Source organism: Balaenoptera borealis (assembly GCF_965194805.1).
Source record: "Balaenoptera borealis genome assembly, chromosome: 8".
Taxonomy (NCBI): Eukaryota; Metazoa; Chordata; class Mammalia; order Artiodactyla; family Balaenopteridae; genus Balaenoptera; species Balaenoptera borealis.
The window spans coordinates 118484852-118511616 of NC_138865.1; the positions used below are offsets into that span (position 1 = coordinate 118484852).

At 44.2% G+C, this 26765-nt stretch overlaps 1 protein-coding gene across 6 annotated transcripts; it reads right to left on the reverse strand.

Moving 5' to 3' along the window:
* Positions 1 to 1047: 1047 nt before the first annotated feature.
* TTF1 (transcription termination factor 1) lies at positions 1048 to 26675 on the reverse strand. Of its 6 annotated transcripts, none has more exons than XM_082400742.1 (11): positions 26602 to 26675; positions 22057 to 23081; positions 20507 to 20733; positions 18985 to 19170; positions 17951 to 18029; positions 14517 to 14647; positions 11260 to 11494; positions 8664 to 8753; positions 6636 to 6701; positions 2291 to 2376; positions 1048 to 1178 (listed from the first exon to the last, which is right to left on the reverse strand). In XM_082400742.1, the coding sequence occupies exons 2-11, from the start codon at positions 23061 to 23063 to the stop codon at positions 1066 to 1068; spliced, it is 2220 nt and encodes a 739-aa protein (XP_082256868.1). In that variant the 5' UTR covers positions 23064 to 23081; positions 26602 to 26675; the 3' UTR covers positions 1048 to 1065. The 6 variants fall into 6 exon arrangements, 5 of the variants coding, with proteins under 5 accessions (XP_082256868.1, XP_082256867.1, XP_082256871.1 ...); XM_082400741.1 differs by having other exon boundaries at positions 1135 to 1393; positions 26602 to 26674; XM_082400745.1 differs by lacking the exon at positions 22057 to 23081 and having other exon boundaries at positions 1135 to 1393; positions 26602 to 26621.
* Positions 26676 to 26765: the final 90 nt, after the last annotated feature.

A 26765-nucleotide genomic window follows, 5' to 3' on the forward strand; every position in this document is an offset into this window, starting at 1 on the left:
CAGCAACGAAGACCCAACACAGCCAAAAATAAATAAATTAATTTTTAAAAAGAAAATACTCATTTGTTCCCTGAATATTTATCGAGTATCTATTATTTGCACAACACCATGATAGGTGCTGTGGATATACTGGTGAATGAGGACTCCTCAACTTGTTTCTCTGTATTCTTCCTTCTCTGAGGACGGCAAGCTTGGAAGAATGTCTAGCTTTGTGGATGAATTAACCAACATCACACATCATGATGCTACACTCAGGAGACAGGGGTGCTGCACCTTGGCACAGAGGGTGGCCTCACTGTATGGGATATTACTCACCCACACCTTCCTTTCTATGTTCTCCCCTGTACAGATGAGGCTAGAAGCCTGGGCACTTTATTTCCCTTGCCAGCAAGGGAAGTCTAACAGAGGCAGTTTTTCCAGAAGCAATGGAAGAGATTGCTGGTTTCTTTGTTTTTTCCAGTTAAACACCAGATGAATTCTGTGACTGGCTTTGAGAGGGCATCTTGTATGAAAAATACCTATCTTTAAACACTAGAATCACACTCAGGAAGATGAGATAGGCACACCATGACAGGCACATGGGAACCGAAACCAGTTTGCGGGAACACAAACTTCCCTGTACCACTTACCTAATACGCACACACGCTAACATATACATCTAAACAACTGAAAAACAGAAAGCAAAACGGCATGCATTATTAAAATTGTTAACGTTCTCTTTTTTGCTGAATGCACGTATAGTTGAATCCACATCATGAAAATGTTCACTGGGGGAATTCCCTAGCGGTCCAGGGGTTAGGACTCTGTGCTTTCACTGCCGAAGGCCTGGGTTCAATCCCTGGTGGGGAACTAAGATCCCATAAACCATGTGGCGCAGCCAAAAAAAGTTCATTGGACATGACTAACCTCTGCTGCCATTAGAGGGACTTGGGATCCTGTTGTTGTATGAAAACCATTAGTTGTAATTATTTTCAACTTAATAGCACAGAAAATATTAAATCTACTCATGCACTCGCCTTTCTTTCCACATTCAGACAAACTTGAATATGAAATGTGAATCAATTTTTAATGTTCCACAATGTTATTATTTTCATACCCTTCCTTTGGCTGTTGCACCTTCTTCAGTAAAATCAATAGTGAAAATAGCTTTATTGACACGTATATAAACACAACCAGACCTAGAAAAATGGACAAGAGAGAGTATCAGCCGCTTAACATTTTTCATCTCCATCTTCTCCCTCACTGTCATCGTCACAATAAAAGATGTCTCGAAACAGGAAGACTGGCTTGGGGGTGGCCGGGGTCTGGATCTCAGTCCCTTTTTTCTCCATCTTCTTCTCTAATTTTTCTTTAAGCAACGGTAGACTAGTCTCATAAAGGTAGTCTATAATCTCTAAAGAAAAGAAATTGAATCTTGAGATGATCTGACAAAGCCTCTTCCCAAGGTCAAAGGACGGAGGGCGCGGACGACGACAACGCATTGCTACTGGCATTACTGTGTGCAAGACCTGGCTCTAACTGCTTTATTCATAGTCACTCATTCAATCCTCTCAAAAATCCTATGAGGTAGGCACTATTGTTCACCCGTTTTTCAAATGAGGCATAAAGACATTATAAAACTCATCCAAAGTCATAGAGTCAGGAGGGTGAAGCCAGGATTCAAACCCAGGAAGTGGTGTCTGCTGAACGCAAGGAGCATTTTGTCACACACTGCAGGGCGGGGTGTTACCCGAACCAGCGGTTCCCAAACAATGATGCTGGGCAGGCCACTGGCGACTCACTTGTGAGCTTGTTAGAGAAAAATCTAGCCTCTGCACCCAGACTAGAGACTAGGATCGACTGGGTCTGGGATGAGACCCAGGTATGTATCTTTTCCCCAAGTTGCCCACCTGACTGTGATAGTCCGGGTTTGGGAATTACATATGTAAACCACCTACAAATGGCTGCAGAGAAGAAACTGTATCTCCAGTTTTTTGTGGATCAGTGTGTGTGCAGGCATGTGGTGTGAGCGTGTGCATGTGAGCACGTGTGCTGTGCAATCCAGAAACACTCGCAGCTACTCACCCAGTGCTTGCTAAACGCCCGGTGGCCTGGTGACCACCCTTTTCAAGCTCATTATCTCATTTAGTACTTTTGAAAGTCCTGTCAGGTAGGGGTTATAATTTGCCAATTTTCACCGTTTTCCATTTGAAGAATCTGAGGTTCCCAGAAGTCACTACCCAAGGTCACACTACCAGCGTGTGTCCCCACATGCTGTGTTTTTAACTATTCAGATATCGAAAATACTGACCTGGAAAAGTCTTCTTCTGCCAAAAGGGAACACAGGTAGCTTTCAGCTTATAAAATTTAGTTTGGACATAAGATGGAGGAACATCCCTTTAGAAAGGAAAAGGTGTCAAAAAGTTAGTGGCAGTTTAAAAATTAATCATTTCAGTCCTGTGTACTAAGTGCATTGATTGAGGGGTGGTCTACAGACCTAAGTAGCTTTCTTAATCCTCATGTCTATACATGTGAAAAATAAGACACACGTGAAAAGCTATTGTTCATCTGGTTAAACACACACACACAAAAGGAAGAAAAACAGCAGTCCAACAAGACGGATTCTGTCTAAACTAGAATAATCTAAACTACCAGTTGGGAAGACAAGGTGTAACACTAGCTCACAGGGGCTGATGCTAACATTGTCTTCAGCCCCACCCTGAGGGCTCTCCGCAAAGCAACAAATAACCCTCACGACCACTCTGCGAGGGGGCTCCTACGCTTATCCCTCGTTTTGGAGATGGGGAAACCGAGAGAAGATGGCCAAGATCTTACAGTGAATGAGGGGGGAAGGGCTGGGACTTCAATTGGGTCCACTCCAAATTCTACTTTTTTCTTTTTTTTTTTGATATCAGTTTTTTTTTAAATGGAAGTATAGTTAATTTATAACGTGTTAGTTTCAAGGGTACAGCAGAAAGATTCAGTTATACATATATATATATATATATTATTTTTTCAGATTTTTTTCCATTATAGATTATTACAAGATATTGAGTATAGTTCCCTGTGCTATGCAGTAGGTCCATATTGTTTATGTATTTTATATACAGTAGTGTGTATATGTTAATCCAAGACTCCTAATTTATCCCCCTACCTCCCTCCCGCTAACCCTTTGGTAACCATAAGTCTGTTCTCTATGTCTGTGAGTCTATTTGTGTTTTGTAAATAAGTTCATTTGTATCAGTTTTTTAAGATTCCACATATAATTGATATCATATGATATTTGTCTTTCTCTGTGTGGCTTACTTCACTTAGTATGATCATCTCTAGGTCCATCCACGTTGCTGCCAATGGCAACATTTCACAAATCCTACACTCTTAACCACTACATTTAGGATAACTATATATTTGTCACAGTGCAAAGGCAGGGGTCTGGATTTTTTACTTTACAAAGCTAAATAAAGTGGATGCTTACGATATTCTGGAGAGTCAAATCCATTTTCCATTTACAATAAGTAGGACGGAAACAACCACATCTTAAATATTTTTTTACAGTGAAAATCACTAACTTCACTTCCTGGGCACTCACTTCCTAAGCCATAAAAGCATGGCATATTTGTTTCAGTAATTAATTAATCTAGTTGTTATATGATTAGTGGGAATAATTGGATCTGCTACGTATGTGGAAGTACAAGACGGTTGGGCTCTTTCTACGTCTTCATGGCAGCAGCTGCCCGCTGCACGTGCACCGTGTGCCACGCACTGTCTCCTTACTGTTGTCCTCATCACGGTCCTGTTAAACCACTTCGCAGATGAGGAAACCGCGACGCAGAGGCAAGTGAGGGAATGACCTACCCAAGGCTGGCTAAATTATGAGCAGAGTCCCAGGACTTGACGCCCGGTCCATCTGACTGCAAAGCCCAAGTTCTAGGGCATCTATGCCTTCCCTCTTCCCACAGCGCCCTGCGCCCAGGCTGTTCTGCAGATCAAAGCTCAGGCTTCAAGAAGTAACAATAACTGATCTGGACATTTTCAAACATGTCCAGATAGTAGGTGTTACATCTCATTAGGTAGAGATGCTTTCTTTAAAATCCTGCCTAAATAATTCACAAGGGAGGCTTAAAGAACCTGAAGAGACCGAACTTTTAATTTAATTATTTTCACTGTTTTAATTCATTATTAAAACTTTAAGGATGTACTATTTCCAATGGTATTTGACTGGATGCCATGATGTCTGTTTTACAGCTTTGAGATTTCTAAACCTTAACCAGAACAATCAATATTTAAGTATATAATTCTACTTAAAATCATTAAAAACCCATTTTAATTTAAGAAATGTGATCTGAGGCAATGTCACAAGATACACATTTATTGGAAAAGTCAGATTTTTCAAAAGCGGTTGGATATTACAAAGGGAGGGACCTGTCGACAAGAATACTTCTTAGCATGGGAGCTGGTGGGGTACACAGCAGGATACCCTTCCTTCAAAGCCCCTAACACCCTCCCCTCTCAGGGACCCACAAACCCAAGAGCTGGTGCCCCACCCCTGAGACGAGCTAGAAGAGGAAAGGGTTTGGAACCACGGGCATGTGTCTGTGACTCCCAACAGGGCCTGCCACGAAAAGATTCCAATTCTCCAAGTTAAAAAAAAAAAAAAAAAGGACAGATTGTTCTTTGTCCATTATCCGGAGGTGTAAATAACCAAGCAGCAGAACCAGTTCACACCCCTCCTAATGGATCAGTGACAACCTCACGCCAGCAGCCACGTTTCTGAAACGCAGCCAGGCCGCGGCAGCCCTGTTCCCCTCAGCACCCTTCCCAAACTAAAGGCCAGACGGTCCCTCAACATCCCCACCTCCCAAAGCCCACCAACCCCTGAGCCCCGCGATGCTCAACAATTCGCTTTGCTTAGAGGGACTGTGCTTTGCCAGCCAGCTCTCCCTCGCTTGGCCAGCAGTGAATTCAGGTCTTCAGAGTGGTGGCCTCTCCTCCAGTGGCAGGAACTGGTTGAAAACGCAAGGACCGTAGCGGTGAAGGCAGACAGCGACAGCTGATGAAATCTCACTCCTCAGATGAGAAATGCAAATGAACAGCACACCAAAACCACTGAGGGAAACCCGAAGAGGAACAGGAGCTTGATGTGGTCTCAAAATATCTCCCCGTGGCCATTTCTTTTCACCAAGAGAAAAACTTACTTTTCTACAGTGGGGCAGTGTGGCAGAGGCCGCCAGAGCCAGGGGATCAGAATCAGAACCACATGCCTCATGATGGGATGTGACCTGGTGACAGAGACACAGCCTCCCCCGTGACTGATTCCCACGTAAAATACAAAACCCGAATCTAATGGTGAGGAAGCATCCGACAAACTCCCCAACTGAGGCAAGTTCTCCAGAATGACTAGCCTGTATTTTCCCACAATTTCAATGTCATAGAAGACAAAGGCATTAACAGATACACACTACTGTATATAGAATAGATAAACAACAAGGACCTAGTGTATAGCACAGGGGACTATATTCAATATCTTGTAATAACCTATAATGGAGGGACTTCCCTGGTGGCGCAGTGGCTAAGAATCCGCCTGCCACTGCAGGGGACACGGGTTCAAGCCCTGGTCTGGAAAGATCCCACATGCCACAGAGCAACTAAGCCCGTGCACCACAACTACTGAGCCTGTGCTCTAGAGCCCGCGAGCCACAACTACTGAGCCCACGCGCCCAGAGCCCGTGCTCTGCAATAAGAGAAGCCACCACAATGAGAAGCCAGCGCGCCACAACGAAGAGTAGCCCCCGCTCGCCCCAACTAGAGAAAGCCCACACGCAGCCATGAAGACCCAACGCAGCCAAAAATAAATAAATAAGATAATAAATAAATTTTTAAAAATCTATAACAGAAACGAATCTATAATGGAATCATTTTGCTGTACACCTGAAACATTGTAAATCAACTATACTCCAATCATTAAAAAAAAAAAAAAAGAAACAAAAACAAAGGCAGAAGAACTCTGTGGATTAGAAGACACTAAGGAGACAGATCCTGGACTGGATCTTAAATCAGGGGGAAAGTGCTATAAAGGACATGACGGGACGATGGGTGAAATTTGCATGGGGACTGTGTTTTAGACAATAGCAGTGCATCAGTGTCAGGTGCCCTCAGTAGGATCACTGTGCTGATGCAGAATAACAGCCTTGCTGAGGACGTGTCGTCCACCACTAACACTGAAACGGTTAAGGGAAAGAATCCCATTCCCTTGTAGAAGGGAGCAGGAGAGGGAGGGAGGGAGGCATGATAAAGTCAACGTGGCAAACGGTAAAAGGCTAATTAGGGGCAAAGGGACCGTGGGTTCTTCGTCCCAGTCATAGCCGGCGTGCTCCTTGAAGCTTTTAAGAGCCTCTGCACGCATTTCATTCACTCTTCTCAGGTGTCTTGGGGTGGAGGTAGTGGTTGGAGCGGAGGGAGGGTTGGTCTGATTTACCTGGTCCGGTACTTAGACAGGGGGTTCCCAATACATACATACACAAATACAATTTATAGATGAGTTCCATAGGCAGCAGGAATTTCAGTCCTGTTCTTCAAATCTGAGAGGCAGTCATTTATTAGAACTCCTCTCTGATTTTTTCATTAGCTTGATATTAATATTAAACAAATGGCCTTACCCTATGGTGCTAGCAAGATCTTCCCAGTCTATTTCATTAACATCTTCCACGTTTGTTTCATACAACCTATGAGAAAAAATAGAAATTAAGTTTTCAAGCCAAAAATCAACATGATGGACATCTTCATGGACTCGCAGAATATTAAGAGCTGGGAGGCCTCAGCGTGTTCAGCCCTGTTCCAGCTCCCTTGTTACACAGGCCCAGTGTCACTGGCATGCTAACCCAAGGTCAGCCCAAGGTCATGGGGTGAGCTACAGACGAAAAAATCACCGTTCTTCCTCCTGAGCCCTTTGCATCTCCCACCAAGCCTAGTAAAAAACACAACTTCACAAGGAACTATATTCAATATGCTGTGATAAACCATAATAGAAAAGAATGAAATATGAAAAAGAATATATATATGTATAACTGAGTCACTTTGCTGTACGGCAAAGGTTAAACACAACATTGTAAATCAACTATACTTCAGTTAAAAAAAAAAAACAACACAGGGACTTCCCTGGTGGAACAGTGGTTAAGACTCCACACTCCCAATGCAGGGGGCCTGGGTTCGATCCCTGGTCAGGGAACTAGATCCCACATGTATGCTGCAACTAGGAGTCTGCATGCCACAACTAAGGAGCCCGCCTGCTGCAACTAAGACATGGTGCAACCAAATAAATAAATAAAGTATTAAAAACCAACCAACTGGGCTTCCCTGGTGGCGCAGTGGTTGAATCTGCCTGCCAATGCAGGGGACACGGGTTCGAGCCCTGGTCTGGGAAGATCTCACATGCCGCGGAGCAACTAAGCCCATGAGCCACAACTACTGAGCCTGCGTGTCTGGAGCCTGTGCTCCGCAACAAGAGAGGCCGCGATAGTGAGAGGCCTGCGCACTGCGATGAAGAGTGGCCCCCGCTTGCCGCAACTAGAGAAAGCCCTCACACAGAAACGAAGACCCAACACAGCCAAAAATAAAAATAAAAAAATAAAAATAAAATAAAATAAATAAATTAAAACCACACAGTCTTGTTTAAAACAAAAAACAAAAAAAAACCAACCAACCAACCAAACAAAGACACAACTTCACCATTCAATGTAGACACACAAGAGCAGTACACATGTGTACTCAGCACTTACTATGTGACAGACACTGGGTTAAGACCTTGATACCCACTAATCCATTTACCCTCAACACCACCTGATGAAGCTGGGGGATTATGTCCTTTCCACAGGCCAGGAATCAGGGCTGAGAGCTCGAGTCATTGGCTCAAGGTTTCATGACTCATAGGCGGTACCCACATTGGAACCCAGGCCTGCCTGACGTGAGATGCCCTCCTTGGCCCTGCTGGTCTCTGCTGTCTCTCTGGTAGAGGAGAAAAGGGGAAGGCAACCCCAGCCAGGCCAGCGTGGAGAACGAGGAAGCCCACCAGTGAAGGAGAAGCAGGCTTCCTGACAGAGCGCAAGAACAATGCAGCTGGACAGGGCGGCCAGAATCCAAAGGTTTCTTGTGCTCTTTGCTGTTCCTCACTGGACACAAGCCCAGGTCCAGTAGACTCGTAGACTTTGTAAAACAGGTCCATGTCTCCCTGTCCATCAGGGGAGGGAGGACCCTGCACGGACCAGGAGCTCAAAGACAAAATGAAAGACCAAGCAGCAGTGACACCAACTAACACGTGCTAGAGAGCAGCAGGGCTCGGCCTGAAGTATTTACCTCCATTTTCCAATGGACACAAGTAAGCAATGTCTATGTGAAAGCCTTAAAGACTAAAACAGCTATGTTGATTGAGGGCATGCTACGTTTTACAGGCCTTATTTCATTTCTTCTCCCAATAACACTAAGAGGCAGGTACTATTATCATCATCCTCATTTAAGATGAACAAACCAAGACCTAGAAAGGTAGGAAACACGTCCAAGGTCATGCACGTAGAAAGTGCTGGAACAGGAATATGAACCGTGGTAATCTTACTGCAGATTCTGCTGTTTAACAACTACTCTTTGGCTAGAGAGAAAAACATGTAAAATATCGTCACTTTCTATTTCTGTACCTTTCAATGAGGTTGATCTTGGCCTGTAGGGCATTAACTCCCCGGTATACGTCCCGACCATTTGTCATCCTCTTGGTTAGAATTTCCGTCCTACATTGAAGGAAAGAAAAACAGTTTATTTTCAGGGGTAAAGTTTCCATTAAAATGTCCTTTGTTTGCCTCATTTAAATTGTCCTTATTCAGAACCACTTCATAACTTTCGCAACTCATCACTGCTAACATTTACCACCATCAAGAATATACCTTTTTTTTTTTTTTAAATGGGAAAGGGTAAATAAAGAGATAGAAAGTTGATGGTTATTGAAAATGAATGATGGATACAAGGAGTTCTAAGTTGGTGTGTGTTACACAATTTCCATAATAAACAGTTAAAAAAAAGGCGGGGGGTGGGGGAAGAATAAGCCTGCTTGCAGGTGCTAAAGGGCGCTGTGTAAACTCAATTTATTTTTGCTTGCTTATAAAACAGAGAGACATTGCTCTTATTACCATTACAAGTGCTGAAACACCAAATTACACAGATTTAGTAAAGTGATCAATGATTCAATGATTCCTCGAAGGTCCAAAGTTCATGGCTGAGGGAAAGGGTTCCCTGAAGTTCCTAATGAGAGCAGCAGCCCAAATAAAAATATTTAAAAAGTGCTTCTCTTGAAGAGTGACATTTGTCACAATCTGATGGACAGATCATGAGCTGTGACATTTACTTTCTTGAGAAGGGAGGTGCATGACGCACTCACACAGAAACTGACACTGTTTTTACTAATAGCCGCCCACCTTCACTGGTTTGAAATGTACCCATTGACGCCATTTCAATGTTTCATGAAGTAAATCTATGTTCAGTGTTCAAGTTTCCTACTTTTTTCTTCAAATTAAAAAAGAACCCTTGCATGTTATTTAATTATGCTGATTCTGAAGCACGGCTCCCCTTCATCATTTCCCTGTTAAGACACTGACATATCATCTTCCAACTGAGGCTTTATAACCCACTCCTTTTTAAAAAATTAATTAATTAATTAATTATTTAATTATTTTTGGCTGTGTTGGGTCTTCGTTGCTGCACACGGGCTTTCTTTAGTTGTGGCGAGCGGGGGCTACTCTTCGTTGCGGTGCACGGGCTTCTCATTGCAGTGGCCTCTCTTGTTGCAGAGCACGGGCTCTAGGCACGTGGGCTTCAGTAGCTGTGGCACGCGGGCTCAGTAGTTGTGGCTCACGGGCTCTAGAGCGCAGGCTCAGTAGTTGTGGCGCACGGGCTTAGTTGCTCCGCGGCGTGGGGGATCTTCCCAGACCAGGGCTTTGAACCCGTGTCCCCTGCATTGGCAAGTAGATTCTTAACCACTGCGCCACCAGGGAAGGCCCCACTCCTTCTTTTTTTAAGTCTAAGATATAGGGGTAGAAAGGGCTCTGGTTCCTCCATATTACACACTTCCCCCCCGCACCAAACATTATCTGTCCTTTGGAGCTTATTTCCTGAGGGTAGTCTTCTAGTAAAATAAATACTCTAGAGCAGAACTGTAAGGTATATAAACAATACACAGTGTAATCTAGGCGTTTGCTTTTAACATACAACACGCCCACTCTGGATTTCATTCTTCTTTAATGGTCAAGATGATGGAGCCCCCTTTATGCAGGAGGTCTGGGTCATGGGCTGTAGAACCACTGCTTCAAGCTGTCATGTTGCAGCTGAAAGTTAGCTCGGAAACCCTCCAGGGCTGGGAAAAGCTACATCAGGCAAAGAACGTGCAGCAAGATCTGGACTGAAACTACTTCTTCGTGATGGATGTGCCTAAAGATGTTCTAGGATGAAGAGTATGACTGCCCTGCTTTGGATGAAGACAGAGGAACCGCTGAATTCGAAAGCTAAAGTAAAAAGGTGGAGCCATTACTGATCACTACGCTTGTGATTTCCCTCCTAAATGTTCAGACGTTAATTTTGTATTTTTTTTCATGCTATAAATAGGTAACAACCTTGTTTTATGAAGAAAGGGACAGAGTGAAGAAACCAGAAGTCAATATTCAATATTAAGAAGATTCAAGTTCTGTTTACAAAACAGAAACAGACTCACAGAGACAGAAAACAAACTTATGGTTACCAAAGGGGAAAGGGGGCAGGAATAAATTTGAAATTGCAGATTAGCAGATACAAACTACTATATACAAAATAGATAAACAACAAGGTCCTACTGTACAGCACAGGAAACTGTATTCAATATCTTGTAATAAATTATATTGGAAAAGAATAAAAACATAATATATATGCATAACTGAATCACTTTAGTACACCAGAAACTAACACAACATTGGAAATCAACTATACTTCAATTAAATAAATAAATAAATAGAATAAAAAGGTTCAAGTTCTTTGTGAAGAAGCCACACAATGAATCAGGGCTGGTTAAATGCTAACTTAAATCACCTATTAATATTGAAGTGGTCGGAGTAGCGGATTAGAGAGGATCACTCTTGACCTACTCTAAGGCTTTCCACGTGGCAGTTACAGATATTCTTAGTAACCTCAGCAGTCCACCCCTCTCCGGAAGTTGCTGAGGGAGGGCCAGGGAATGCATCTTGTTGAAATTTACGTAAGAAGCCTCAAACTTACCACTTACTTTTACACTGCATCCAATTCCTGGTTTCCACTTTAGCCTCCACTTCTACCCAGGATATGCCTTTGTAGAGTTTTTCCCGAACAATTGACAGGCGGCCTTCAGGATTCTCTTGGAGTTTAGAATCCATCTCGTTTAGCTCCTGGGGAGACATTTTCTTTAGAATCACTTCTTCAACAGCTTTGATTAGTTTCCGGGTCTCCGTCTTGCTCCAAGCACCATGATTTCTTTCTGTTGACATAAAAGGATGGTCTTGAAGTTGCTAATCTATTTGCTTTCAAACACAATATATTAACAGCAAAATGATAATGATGGATATCCGTCATTGGACATCTCTCCAAACCCACAGAAGGTACAACACCAAGAGTGAACCCTAATGTGGACTGTGGACTCTGGGGGGTTAAGATGTGTCAAGGTAGCTTCATGGATTGTAACAAATGGACCACTCCGCGGGGGGTGTTGAGAATGGGGGTGTGCTGTGCACGTGTAGTGCAGGGGCTAAGTAGGAAGTCTTTGTACCTTCCTTTCACTTTAACTGTGAACCCAAAGCTGCTCTAGAAAAATAGTCTTTTTTTTTTTAAATTTATTTATTTTCTTTATTTTTTTGGCTGCGTTGGGTCTTAGTTGCGGTACATGGGATCTTTGTTGAGGCATGTGGGATCTTTTGTTGCAGCGCGGGCTCTTTGTTGTGGTGCACGGGCTTCTCTCTAGTTGTGGTGTGTGAGTTTTCTCTCTCTAGTTGTGGTGCATGGCCCCTGTAGTTTGCGGCACATGAGCTACAGGGCGCGTGAGCTCAGCAGGTGTGGAGCGCGGGCTTAGCTGCCCCGCGGTATGTGGGATCTTAGTTCCCCGACCAGTGTCCCCTGCATCAGAAGGAGGATTCTTTACCACTGGACCACCAGGGAAGTCCCAAAATAAAGTCTTTAAAAACAAAAAGATAAATCAGACACTTTTCAGAAGACAATGGGCAACATCTCAATTACACAAACATAAAACTATCAGTTATGGACTTCCCTGGTGGTGCAGTGGTTAAGAATCCGCCTGCCCACGCAGGGGACACGGGTTCAAGCCCTGGTCCAGGAAGGTCCCACATGCCGTGAAGCAACTAAGCCCATGTGCCACAACTATTAAGCCTGTGCTCTAGAGCCCGCATGTCAGAACTACTGAGCCCGTATGCCACAACTACTGAAGCCTGCGTGCCTAGAGCCCGTGCTCTGCAACAAGAGAAGCCACTGCAATGAGAAGCCCATACACCGCAAGAGAGAGTAGCCCCCGCTCGCCACAACTAGAGAAAGCCCACGCACAGCAATGAAGACCCAACGCAGCCAAACAAAACAAAAAAAAAAACAAAAAAAACTATCAGTTACATGCAAATCAAAATGAAACCACGAAAGTGGCCATAGATTCTTTTTAAGAACCAATCTCACACACACATACACACACACACACACACACACACACACAAAACCAACTGCAAAAAAAAAAAACCTTTCTTAAAGCAATCTTTTTTTTAACTTCGAAAAAGCTGTTCTTCCTGTTTCTAAGAGTAATACCTCCTGCAGGAAATGGTGAGGCTTCCAAACATTTAGTGGGAAGAGAATAACCAAACGACTTTCATGTTATATACATAACTCTCCCCAAGAGTTTCTGGAGTGACATTAACAGCTGCAGTGACGCCACCACAGTACTTGATGAAGAAGGCACCTGTGAATTTCTTTTTTTCTTCTTTTTTTTTTTAATATTTTGCACTCATGAAACTTTCTATTTTTTTTTAATTTTTAAAAATTTATTTGGCTGTGTTCGGCCTTAGCTGCAGCACGTAGGACCTTCGTTGTGGCGCGCAGGTTTCTCTCTGGTTGCGGAGCGTGGGCTTAGTTGCCTTGCGGCATGTGGGATCCTAGTTCCCCGACCAGGGATCGAACTCGCGTCCCCTGAAGTGGAAGCGTGGATTCTCAACCACTGAACCACCAGGGAAGTCCCGGCACCTGTGAATTCCTAAAGCCAGTCCTTGGTGCAGGGCGTCAAAAGCTTCTACGATTCACTCTTCTTGTCTAGATGCTCACAGTCATGCTAAGGAAGGGGCCGCAAACTGGCAGGCTACAAGTATCTTTGATTTGGCCTACAGAATGTTATTGTTACTATTTCCCCAGTAACAATTTGAATGAATATTTAAAAATCAAAAGAATCCCAAGAGGGCTTTCCCTGGTGGTGCAGTGGTTAAGAATCCACCTGCCAATGCAGGGGACACAGGTTCGATCCCTGGTCCGGGAAGATCCCACATGCCGCTGAGCAACTAAGCCCATAAGCCACATCTACTGAGCCTGCACTCTAGAGTCCGTGAGCCACAACTACTGAAGCCTGCACACCTAGAGCCCGTGCTCCACAACAAGAGAAGCCACCGCACTGAGAAGCCCGCGCACCGCAACGACGAGTAGCCCCTGCTCACTGCAACTAGAGAAAGCCCGCACGCAGCAACGAAGACCCAACGCAGCCATAAATAAATAAATAAATAAATAAATTTATTTATTTAAAAAAAGAGAGTCCCAAGAAAAAAAGATCTTGATTTCACACACACATGCAAATCCAGATGTTTGCTTTACTTCTTGGAAACTGGCAGAATTGGCTGCGCTGAGTCTTCACATGGCACCGGTGGCCGGAGTTGGTGGCACAAAAGGCGTGGTCTCCACCACCTCAGAGTTCACCATGTGCGGACATGCAGACACCTGCCTGGGACCCGCTGCACGGCTCTGCCTGCAGGGCCGGAGCACGTGAGCCTCTGGGCTGAAGCTAACACCCACTAAGGACTGTCTTCTGAAAGCAACTGGGGACTTTTTAATGTGAAGAATATAACCAAGGAAGCTTTTTATGAAAGAGGAGAAGAGACAAGAGATGACTGACACTGGTTTTGGGAAACGTCCCTGACTAACAGGCCCTCCCTGTGATGGTTTCCCTGGCCACCTTGGGTAAGGGACCTTGGTGGCCCAGGCTCTCCTGCCCACCGGCTGAGTGGGTTTCAGTTTACCTGGCAGTTAGAGTCACACTGAAAGCTACTGAAATAAGGTGTGGCAGAAATCAGTCTGGTGAATATAGGTTGCATCAATATGCATGAAGAAATAAATGAATCAGTAAGAGAATGGCTGAAAAAGTGATGACTCTCTCAGAAGATAGGCCATAGGCCTGCAGTGATGCCTGGGCCCTGGGCCGTTCTGGGCTGATTCGTTCACCCAAGCGGGCTCTAGAGACCACGACTTACGACTGCTGATCTGGGAGAACTTCAGGGCCACAGAGAGGCTACTTCGAGACACCATCTCACCAATCTTTTTCCAGTCGTTTCCATGGAGGGACTGGTATATCTTTAGCTTCTCGGTATCTCCTTTGCTATACCTTAGAGGAAGGGAAAACAGATCACAGCTGAGCATTAACCACAAGCTTAAAACCACTATTCTCACGGCAGCATGCTGCGACGCTGGGAGAAGCCGTGTAGGGCGGGCTGTCAGGAAACCAGCTCAGCGCAGTCCTACCGAGGACCCACGCCCAGACACTTCCTGCCTCGGCATCGCAACCATGAGCATCCTGTAAGTCAGTCACCGCACTCCCTGGCTCACTTACACAGAGGCCAGGGCAAATAATCCGATCATGCTATTCCCCAGCCAAACCCATAAAGGCTTCACACAATAAAACCCAAACTTCTGACTGTGCCTGCAAAGCTCAGCGCTCCCTAAGTTCAGCCCCATGGGCCTTATCGGCCTTTCTCACCTCGCAGCCTCTGGACCTGTGGTGGGAATGGCCTCCCTCCACCGCTGGAAAGCTCCTGCAAGCTCTTCAGAAGCAGCTTAAATGGTGCATCTTCAGAGAGGGCTTCCCTGACCACCTGGGCTGGAGGTGCCCTGCTGTCCTCTCCCACAGGACACTCTGCTGCTCTCTCACTGCCCGTCACCACTGGCAACTGTACACTCCTGGCTTCCCTGGTTTATCTGACTCTTCGTCTAGGCCACCACTGGCCAATGGAAATATGAGCCACAGATGTCATTTAGAATTTTCTAGTGGTCATGTGAAAATTAATTTTATTTAGTTTTTTTTAAGATAATTTATTGGCTCACGCAATTGAAAAGTCCAGATACAGGTGGGCCCTAGGGTTAGCTTAATCCAGGAGCTCAATCAAATCACCAAGGACCACTTTCCACCATTCCACTCTGCCTTCCACGTTTTTGGGTTTTTTTTTTGGCGGCAGCATGCGACATGTGGAATCTTAGTTCCCAAACCAAGGACTGAACCCACGCCCCCTGCAGTGGAAGCACGGAGTCTTAACCACTGGACCGCCAAGGAAGTCCCTAATTTTATTTAGTTTTAATGAATTAATAACATATTTTATTTAACTCAATATATTTAAAATGCAGCCATTTCAACATGTAATCAGAACTGAAAAGTATGAATGAGATACTTTACATTCTCTTCTCCACAACAAGCCTTCTAAGTTCATTGCATACGTCACTCTTCAGCACATCTCAGCTTGGACTAACCATAGTTCAAGTGCTCCATGGCCACGTGAGGCTGGTGGTCGCAAGGATGGACAGCACAGCTCTGGAGGGGAAGTCCTCGGAGGGCAGGGACCCTGTCAGTTTTCTACACTTTGGTACCCGTAACGCTTGACAGACAACAGATGCTCAATAAAGATGTGACATGGACTTCCCTGGTGGCGCAGTGGTTAAGAATCCGCCTGCCAATGCAGGGGACAGGGGTTCGATCCCTAGTCTGGGAAAATCCCACATGCCGCGGAGCAACTAAGCCTGTGCGCCACAACTACTGAGCCTGCGAGCCACAACTACTGAAGCCCGTGCGCCTAAAGCCCGTGCCCCGCAACAAGAGAAGCCACTGCAATGAGAAGCCCACACACTGCAACGAAGAGTAGCCCCTGCTCACTGCAACTAGAGAAAGCCCGTGCGCAACGACGAAGACCCAACGCAGCCAAAGAAAAAGGACAGCTGTCATTAAGAAAAAAAGATGTGACAGATGCCTTAGCACAAATCTGTCACAGTTTAAGGAAGTAAAGATGTAGGAATCCCACATAAAAGCAAATATATTAAAAGAAAAGAACTAAAGTGCACTGTAATATATGTGGATTTTGAGATTAAACATCTTAAATGTTTAAGGGAAGAAAAAGCCATCTTTATGACATTTTATAATTCCTTTTTGGGGGGAGGAAGAGGGGCCAGAAGCGGTAGTTTATGTTATTACTAATGCAACACAAAAGCAGCCCTAGTAAAATACTAACCATTTCTAATGAGGGTGATCCACAACTACCGTGGGACAGTAAGATCCTAACATTCTCAGAAATGTACCTAAAATGCAGAGCATGGTGAATAGAGACGCGAAATCCTTCACCATTAAGAATCAAGCTTTTTAGCAGTTTCCTTTACAAGGCAAGCAGGGTCTTCCTGAGATTTAAAACACGACTTAAAGGTACCCTTGAAGCAACAAAAAAGAGGACATGAGAGAAAAACAGAGTGTACAAAAATGAGGAATCAGGTGTACTGACCTCCATGGCCCCTTGGAGCCTTACAATTCTTTGATTTTTGACTTTCTATGGTTTTTTCACTTAAGAGTTCCTTAAGTTGGAAAAATACTTTAAGGGTAAGTGGTCATCACAACACAAATAATATGGTACCAATGAATGAACTTTATTATCAGAATGAGACTTTCATTATTCGAAAAATGTCATTTCCCACAGTGATGTAACAGGTAGAAAAACATGTTACCTCATTCATTTACCAAAAGCACCTTTTTGGTCCCATTTAAAATGTCACCTTTAGTGAATTTCCTTAAACTACACAGCGGGGGCTTGGGAAAAAGGGAGGGCAGGTTTCAGTCTGTGTGGAGGCACCTTTCCTCTACTTCAGGTTTATTTTCTTTTGGTAAAAATTTTTAAAAAGAAGCCAAGGTCATATCAATGTTAAGTTCTGATAGTACCTATGTCCTGATTTAAAATCACGGTGCTAAGTAGGACCCAACTGGCCCTGCCAGATTCACTCCATCTGCCTCCTGGAAGTGAGATCAGTAGTTGAGCCCTAGGTGGCTGTCTGGGCCCTCAAGGGTAGGAGCTGATGCTTTCTCCCTCATCCTTTTGTCCTTAAGCAGAGTGCTTACCCACCACTGACGCTCGGTCTACATTTGTTTTATTTGGAATGTTGGAAACAGACCATAATTGGGTATTTTATTTAGGAAAAAAGGGAGGAGAGAATGGCTACTGCCACATGAAGCTCTGCATTGATGCTACCGAATCACACTTAAATGACCTCACACAAGTGCTCACTCCCACCTTCAAATATTTACTGAAAGCCCAAAGCACTGGGCTCAGTGCTGAAGGGCACACATCACACTGAGAAGGAATGTCTGGGTTCACAAGGAGCTTACAACTTGGGAGACTGCTGAGAAAACTGCATGGGTAACGGTAAGAGGCAGTGCATGGGGAATGCTAAAATGAAAGCATAAAGTAAACGCCAGGGATTTAGAAATGGGAAGATGACAGAAGATTTATTCAAGAGGTGGAAACCGAAAGGGTCTTTGGAGACATACACCTGACGACACATCTGGTTTCACGCACGAAACTCTTCACGATTTTGTTGTGTACGTTTTGATTTACAGTATCAGCAAAGACGAGAGAAATGCTCCGCTCAAGTTTTTTCTTACCTGCCTTTGTAATTGTTGACATCAAACATCTTCTTTGCTCGATAGTATACGAGTTTCCAGGGCCGGGCAATGCCCTTACCTAAAGACGGAAGAGAGGTGGTCAGAGGGACAACCAGAGCGTGGCATGAAATGCGGTCGCAATTATAAAAGAAACCCAGAAGGGCCCCTTTTTACAACACGCGCTATCCTAGACCCCAGGTGGAGGTTGCGGTTTCCTATGTCCCGCAGAAAGCCGTCTTGGGGAGCAGATATACAAAATCCCGTTTCCTTGGCGATCTCTGAAAACTAGATGCTTAGTATGTAGAGGCTCTAGCTTCTGGTCTACTAAGTTCATGGAAAAGACCCTTATTAGGCAAAGGGATTTTAACATAATCTGGATTAGGAGGAAGGGGCGCAGAGGTGGAGGACACATGCCAGCAGTTCTCCATAAGATAAACAAAAAACCTTTCCAAATGAATAAGCTTTTTCCTGCTTTGCCACTCTAAAGATGAAAGGATCCCCCAGCAGGGGCTCATTGTTCTGTTTTCCTGTGTGCATTCCACCTAAGAAATTATCCTCTTTAAATTCAAGAGAGATTTTTTTTTCCAGTCCAAACCTACATTGCTTCATGACCTTCTAACATCCCCAGGCTACCTCCAAGAGGAGGGTTCCAGCTCAAAGCACAAATATGGCTCTACTTAAAAAACCTCAGAGACTCTGGTGTATACCAGAGTACTTTTGTGCAGTATATGCAAAAAATACACAATAGAGGACATGAAGAGAAACCAAAACCGTAATTGTTACCAAGTAGGAAAGCTGGAAGCTGATCATCTAATTTGTTAGAAAATCTGTAAAAGCACTATTCTTGGGAGACATGAACACATTCCAAATCCCTGAACGTATAGGCTGGCAATAAAAATACTATTAACGTAGCAGCAGCTAACATGCACTGCATGTACTGGACGGGCCAGACACTGTGCTCAATACTCACCGTGGTTATCTGCGTAAGGCTGGAAGGCTATGGGTGGTCAGGGCGGCCACAGTTATAAACTTACCAATGTGCAATCTAAACGAGTATTTTCTTTTTAAGTCGGTGATTAGAGATTTCTCCTCTGGGTATCTGTCTGTATACAGCAGCTTGTCAGCATTCTCGATTCCTGTCAGAGACAGAAATTCTTGCACGTTTTTCTCTAACTGCTTATTTTCCTTCACAGAAAACTTGCCAAATTTAATAGCGACACCTAGGATTTGGGGCAGAAGAAAAAGGTACACAACTGTCAACAATGAATGAGAGCGAACCAACGTTTGGTCTTTAGCAATTACAACAGCACCCGTCAGCTCCTCCCCACCTGTCGGGGAGCAGCCCCTGCTTGTGCCCTTGACATTCGCTCTCCTGCAGAGTTCGGCCTAAGCCACAGTGTCCTCCCAAAGTCTTCCCTGGTCATCCCACTCCAATGTGACCTTTCTTGTGTCATCAATTCCTTTTTACACAGTTATTTAAAAAATAAATTAACAGTAATAGATATTTACTAAAAATTCAAACAGTATTGAAATAAAAGTTTAAAAGAAGGCCCCCCCTTCACTCTCCTCTGCTCCTCCTCCCCCCAAGGCAGTGCTGGGAGCTGGTTGGCACAAACATGAACCTGTATATTCTCTATGTATATATATTGGGGGGGGGTGGGGACAATGTCACTGCAACTTACGTTCTATTCCTCGTCATAACTCAAAGCACTCAAGTCTCATTATTATTGACTGCATTACACAGTACATTTTCCTCATCTTAGACTTATTTTAAAAATCTTTTATAAAATACATACTCATAAAAATTTCAACATAGAATACAGAAATAAAATGGGGTCCTTCTATAGATATTGCTCTATAAATTGTGTTTTTCCTTGATCAATTTGTCTATTTTTTAAAAAAACTAATCTTATCAACATGATTAATTCCATAAGGCTAAGGCCCCTCTTTTTACTTTTTTCAATGACCAGTGGCACTGGGCCTTATACAGCAGATACTCATCAGTAAGTACTGCTCACTTGCAGTACACAGCCTTACATTTGTAGTTCATTCTGAAATCCAGTAAGCTTTCTGGGAGGTTCTTGTAACACAGTGAAATCAAGAAGGAGACCAAGCTGGGTGTTGCCTGAAGCCAGGCCCACTACAACCAGCTCACCCTCAAATTAATATCCTTGAAATTACACCTCATCAAAGCTGATGATGTTGATATGCGTGTTTTAATTTGATTTCACTTGTGCCCCCCTCCCAGTGCCTCAACCACTTAAGCTCCTCCCCCTCTTCTTCCAGGCTTGATCTTCCAGTCTGTGGATCACCTGGATCCGTTAGCCCCGTTTTTCCTCGCCTCCCCTACCAGAAGTTGGGCAAAGAAGAGGAAAACTAGTGCACTTCATTTTGGTAATTTTACAGTGCAGATAACGATTCTGGAAGGAGATAAAGCTGAAAGTAGCTAAGGGATGCTTTTTGTGAATCTATAAATCTGAATCGCTCACAGAAGAAAGTCAGGGTTATTTACGCATATAGAAAAGTTCAACAAATATTCAAGTTCCACAAGCTTACCCTGGGCTTTAAATTCTTTAAAGCGTCCCAGGTCATCCCGATACATTCGCTTAATTGTAGTGGCAGCCCTCTCCTTAATATCAGGGATGAACTCCTGGAGCTGCCTCACAGCGGAACCCAAATCCACGTCTGAATTATCTGAATCTCTCGAATCTTCAGATAAATATTTGGTTTCAGGATCTTTAGCCGACTCCAAATTGCTTTCTTCTTCATTTGTAGGTTCTAATCTAAGGAGAAAAACTGGATTGATTAACATTGACAGGTCACGTGCCCTAATGGCTTTCAGATTCTTTTCTTACAGTGACTCTCCCTTTGACTACAACAGCATTAAAGCTGGGATCTTGGAGTTGATTCAGTCTGTGATGTCTGAACTCTTTAATGTAGCTTTACTAACTTGGATACACCTCAGAGGCTGCCTGGAAGGTAAACATGTTGCCCTAAGCCCTATTTCCACCAGGCATTGCTTCTTATGTTACTATTTCTCAACTTTATTGTTTCAGATATTGACTTCCTAATAAGCTCAGCCCTCTTCTATGCCCATGGATACTCAAGACACCTCCCCCACCTCCACGAGTTATGTTTTATAATAATGGTTACTAATTAGTTAAGTCAACATTCAGGGTTTACATGTTACAATTGCTTCCTTGCAGTTAACAACAGCCACATATTTTCCCCTCCGCAGTATAAAGAAAACATAGTTTTCTATGTATCTATCACTAATTCATTCCCACAAACTTTCTGCCAGATGTCCAAAGCTGCTCTTAGTCAACTGCATCAGCTAACCACCCAGACAGGAAACTGAAACAAAACAAAAACAAAACTGTATGCATTTGTCTGAGCAAAGGGTCAACAGCTTTCACAGGTCCACAGCCCCATACAAGTTAAGAACCACAGGCCGAGAACATTCCTGCCTCGTTATCAGTGATCTAAAAATGTCCCCAATGAGATGGCACAGAGGATGATGTGAGTTGGGCCCTCTGCCATTTAACTTCTACGTGAAACTACTTTAAGCCAGGACAATCTAGCAAATGTAAGAAAGTCACAGAGTAGAAATGGGGAGAAAACCTGTCCCAACTCCCAGGAACTGAAATAAAGTGCTTTAAAAAAATTCCTGCATCTATTCACCGGCCAGTATACTTAAATGATAATTATATAAGTAACGATATCTAAATTTCTTTTATTAAGGAGAACCCTAATTCAAGTTTTTTTCTTGTTCCGTAACATTCTAAGTTCTCTGATCCTTTCTCCTATCTCTGTACATACAGACAAGGTAACTGTGGGGTCTTAAAATTCTTTCTAAACTTATGCATAGAATTTCAGGGCTGGAATAGTTCTTAGTGAAAACAGAATCTAACTGCCTTATTTTACACATGAAGAACGGAAGGTACCTGCCAAGTTACTCAGTTAAATGTGCACGACATCCTATACATTTGATGGTCTATCTCTTTATGATTTCTGCCACTTACTATGGCCGTGCCGAACAAAGAGGTAACGGGCAGACTTCACACCCAAGACGCACATCATCAGAAGGCTCAACACCCGCACGTTACCTCTGCACCTCTTCCGAACAGGCCTGGGGTTTCTCCTCTTGTGGCCTGGGTTTCGCACTTTCTTCAATCAAGGTACCATTACCTTCCGCTGAATCAAAGAGCGTGTCCTCAGAGCTCGTCCTGAGCACTGAAAAATCACCGCCAGGCGCCACGGCAGTATCAACAGATCTTCTCTTCCTTTTCTTAGACTTTTTCTTGAGGCCACTGGACTCCTGATTGCCCCCTGCAGTGCCGACCTCACCAATCACTTGCGATCCCTCTGAGTGTATGTTCTCAGCGCTCTCAGGCGCAGGCAAGGCCTCGAACTCCTGGTCACGTGGACGCTTCCTCTTTCTTTTCTTAGACTTGCTTTGATCTGCAGACACTGGCAGTTGTGCAATTTCACCTTCTTGGCCCATGGGAGGCTGGGGTTTCTGCTCTTGGGGTTCTGATCCGGGCAGGGTGATGCTTGCACCCAGACTTTCCTGGACAGCAACACAGGATGCAACTTTCCTCCGATGTTTTTTATGCTTTTTCTCCCGAACTTTATCATGCAGTTCTGACTCATTTTCACATGACTCAGTAACTAAATGCAGTTCATCTGCTTCAGGCCCTTTTGTGGACTTTTGCTCCTTGCTTACATCAACGTAAACGACATCGACATCCTTTCTAAAATTCTTTGGTGTGTTCTCAATGTTTTCTTTATCCACCAGGAGGCACGCAACACCTGTTTCCTCATTGACTCCCAAAGCACCTTTTCTTCTCTTTTTTTTCTTTTTGGGTATAGAAGTGGCCTTTTCAGTCTCATCGCAAATTTCTGATTTTTCCAAAGGAGAAGAAACAAGATGCTGGGCGTCCTTTCTCTTTTTTTTACCCTTAGATATGTCAGCCTGTTCATTTGCCAGGGGGCAGTCTCCGAAACCTTCACGGGGATGCCTCCCACGTCTCTCCTTATGTACAGAATGCTTAGTCTTTTTCTTGACGAAAACTGGAGTGTGGGTTTCCAATCTGCTTGATTCTCCTTCCATTTTATTCCTATAGGGAAACTGAACCACATGGTTTATTTTTGCAGAGCATTTTAAACATTAGCCTCAGGAGAAAAAAAAAAATCACACAAAAACGAAACCGCAGGACAAATGACAAGCCTAGAGTCATGATTATAAATTTTCTATTATTCTAAACGCGTAGCAAGCTCACTGTAATTCACTTGTCTGGTTCCACTGCCTTTATGATATGGAAAAAAAAAAAAAAGTTAATTGAGAACGGTGCTCTGCCATGATGGGGCCCGTGTTCCCCCACGGCCTCATCTTCTACCTCTCCTCTCAAACTCTGTGCTCCAGTTAAACGTGCCTTTTTTTTATTTGGTTCCCCAAACATGCTTCAATCCTTTCCCTGGCTTGAGGTCTTATAAATCACGACTCCCTCTCTCTGGGCCGCTCTCCGCTGTCTCCTACCCCACCCCTGCCTCCTTTCATCCTTCAGAGCTTGGCTTGAACATCGCTTCTTCCAGAAAACTTTAAAAGAATATAAACATCATGATATCATGCATACTACGTTAAGAGAATATAAATGTTATGAGGCCGTGTATATTATGTTAAGAGAATATATACATTATGATGTCATGTATACTACATTTAAAACACAAAAAAAGTTTCATGTATCTTTCCTGAATGGATACATACGTAGTAAAACTATGAATACAGCATGGGGATTATAACCGGTAAATTCAGGGATTAGGGACAAGTAGAGAGCCAGTTTCTCTTATCTCTGTAATCTTTTATTTCTTAACTGGAGTAATGAGTACAGGGGTGTTTGTTATATTTTTGTCTACTCTTATTTGTCTACTCTTTTAAAGTGAACTGAAATAGTTCACTTTTTAAAAAGCAAGGGGCAGAACAAGAATACAGACTGCTTTCACCTAAAAACAAGCATTAAGGACTTCCCTGGTGGCGCAGTGGTTAAGAATCCACTTGCCAGTGCAGGGGACACGGGTTCGAGCCCTGGTCCAGGAAGATCCCACATGCCACAGAGCAACTAAGCCCGTGTGCTACAACTACTGAGCCTGTGCTTTAGAGCCCGTGCTCCACAACAAAGAGTAGACCCCGCTCGCCACAACTAGAGAAAGCCTGCGTGCAGCAATGAAGACCCAACACAGCCATAAATAAATAAATAAATAAATAAATGTATTTTAAAACAACACAAGTGTTAAAACAAGCAACTGAAGGATGTAAACGTACTGTTTAAGTATTTACCAAAAAAAAAAAGAGAGAGAGAGAAAAGAAAGAAACCTTTCCTGACCCCTTGAGCTTGGCCCATTCCCCAAATGATATACTTTCATAGCAAACTATTTCTCTTTTGTAGCATTTAGCCCAGCTGTGGTTCAGAGCGGGGACATCAAGTATCCACTGACCTCAAACTAGAAGATCACCTCTTTGAGAAAGAGGCTGAATGGGCCTTGTTAGTGTCCAACAAAAAGTCCAAGTTCTGCAGTAAGTCGGAATGAAGTTTAATAAGGCTCCAATGTCAATTCTTATACAGAGTACGTGCATTCTGGAGTTTAAGTACAGGAATAGAAATGTACTTCGCAAAAAACATGGTTAAAAATATAATTTTACAAACACGTCTTACAACTCTCCTTGCTCCGTATTGCTTCTGGGTTTCAATTTTTAAGATTTTATTTCTCTGCGACTAAAGGTAATACGTTTACAGGGTTCAAACAGCAAAATAATCTGTCCTTATTTCCCCTCCTTTCTCACAGAGGAGGTAGCATCTGTATATTCTGATCTGCATTTTGCTATTTTCACTTAACAACAGATCCTGGAGACCTCTCTGTGTCAGTGGTCTTTCAAGTCTGAATGCTTAGGCACATTTTCTACAGAAGGTACCTACTTTCTTCTAGGTAGTCAAGAAGCTCTAAGAATTGTCTAGCTGGAAGGATGGGGAACAACAAACATATGGACCGATACCTATAAGCCAAATCTACCAGCCCCAGGATCTCACCTCCAACGGAGGCATCAAGAGCTTTGGTTAAGGCCTTCCTCCCTGGTGTCACCCAGAGATGCACACAAACCCCTTCTTAACCCGCCTCTTCGCAGCTTCCACCTCCAAGACTCCCCCCTGAGACTGCTCCAGTTAGAGTGCTATGACCTTCGAGCCACTAAATTCAAGAGATACTTTCCTGGCCCATCTTTCAGGATCTCTCTCTCTCTCTCTTTGGCTGCACCGCGTGGCTTGGCGGAATCTTAGTTCCACGACCAGGGATCGAACCCGTGCCCCCTGCAGTGGAAGCACGGAGTCCTAACCAATGGACCACCAGAGAATTCCCTCAGGATCTCTCAATAACAATGAACAGATCAGATAATTCCTTTTAATATTTTTACCTTCCATTAGTTTCTTTCTTTCTTTTTTGTAAATACCTTGTATGCTTCTCCTTCTGGTCTCTTGAACTCAGCACAATGTTTTAAATATATAGTCACTTCCCACTAAAGCCTTTTTATGGCTTCTCCATTATTCTTTATAAATTTATTTATTTTATTTTATTTATTTTTGGCTGCATTGGGTCTTTGTTGCTGCGCGTGGGCTTTCTCTAGTTGCGGCAAGCGGGGGCTACTCTTCGTTGTGGTGCACGGGCTTCTCATTGCCGTGGCTTCTCTTGTTGCAGAGCATGGGCTCTAGGAGCGCAGGCTTCAGTAGTTGTGGTGCACGGGCTTAGCTGCTCTGAGGCATGTGGGATCTTCCCGGGCCAGGGCTCGAACCCGTGTCCCCTGCACTGGCAAGTGGATTCTTAACCACTGCGCCACAAGGGAAATCCCCCCATTATTCTTAAGATAAAGTCCCAAATCCTTACAGACCTACCATGCCCTTCATGATCTAGTCTAGTCCATGCCTACCTCTCCACCTCTCATTTCTCCCTGGGTTTCAGACATCCTGTCTTCTTTCCGTTCCCAGAATACACCATGATCCTTCTCGTTATCAGGGACTTTACAAAAGCATCTCATTTTCCCAGGAATGCCTTTCCTCCGTTACCTTTCTGCGCTATAACTGGTCTAAGTTTGAAACTCACTTTCTCTAATCCCTTCTGGGTCCCGCCTCCTCGTTACAATGTTTCTCAACAATCCAGCGGCTTCCCTACTGCACTTCGCTCCGTTGGGACATAACCGGCCTCCTAAGGGCTGGGATCTTCTCGTCCGTCTGGTTCCCAAATGGTTCCCCGGCGTTCGATATATATGGATATACATTTATTCACACTTATTCGGAACATACCACTTCCCGCCCTGCAGGGACGTGCCCAAGCCTGGTCCCGATCCCCTCCCCACTTTGGGGTGCCCTGGAGACCCTGCTCTGCCCCGGGGTGGGCGTTCCGGGGCTGAGAGGGAGGAACGAACGAGAGGTTCCCGAGTGGAGGGGCTTGGAGCGGCTGCGGAGAAAACAGGCGCCACCCCCATCCCTGGGGACCTGGGCCAAAGGCGGGCCTCCGGGGAGATGAAGACAGCGGCCACACACCGCTCGGTTCAGACACGCAAACTGGGAAAAAAGCCGGAGCAACTATAAAGCGCTTTCACCTACCTTCCGAGCGCGTCGCCACCTGCCTTCCAATCCGGAAGTGCTGGCGTCGTGGAAGCGGAAGTGACCGGCGTCACTTCCGGCCCGCCCCCCCCTCCGGCATCGCGCTGCCGTAGCAGCTCGCTGGCTGTGGGGCTGTGACTCGCGTCGTTTTCTGCCCAGTTTGT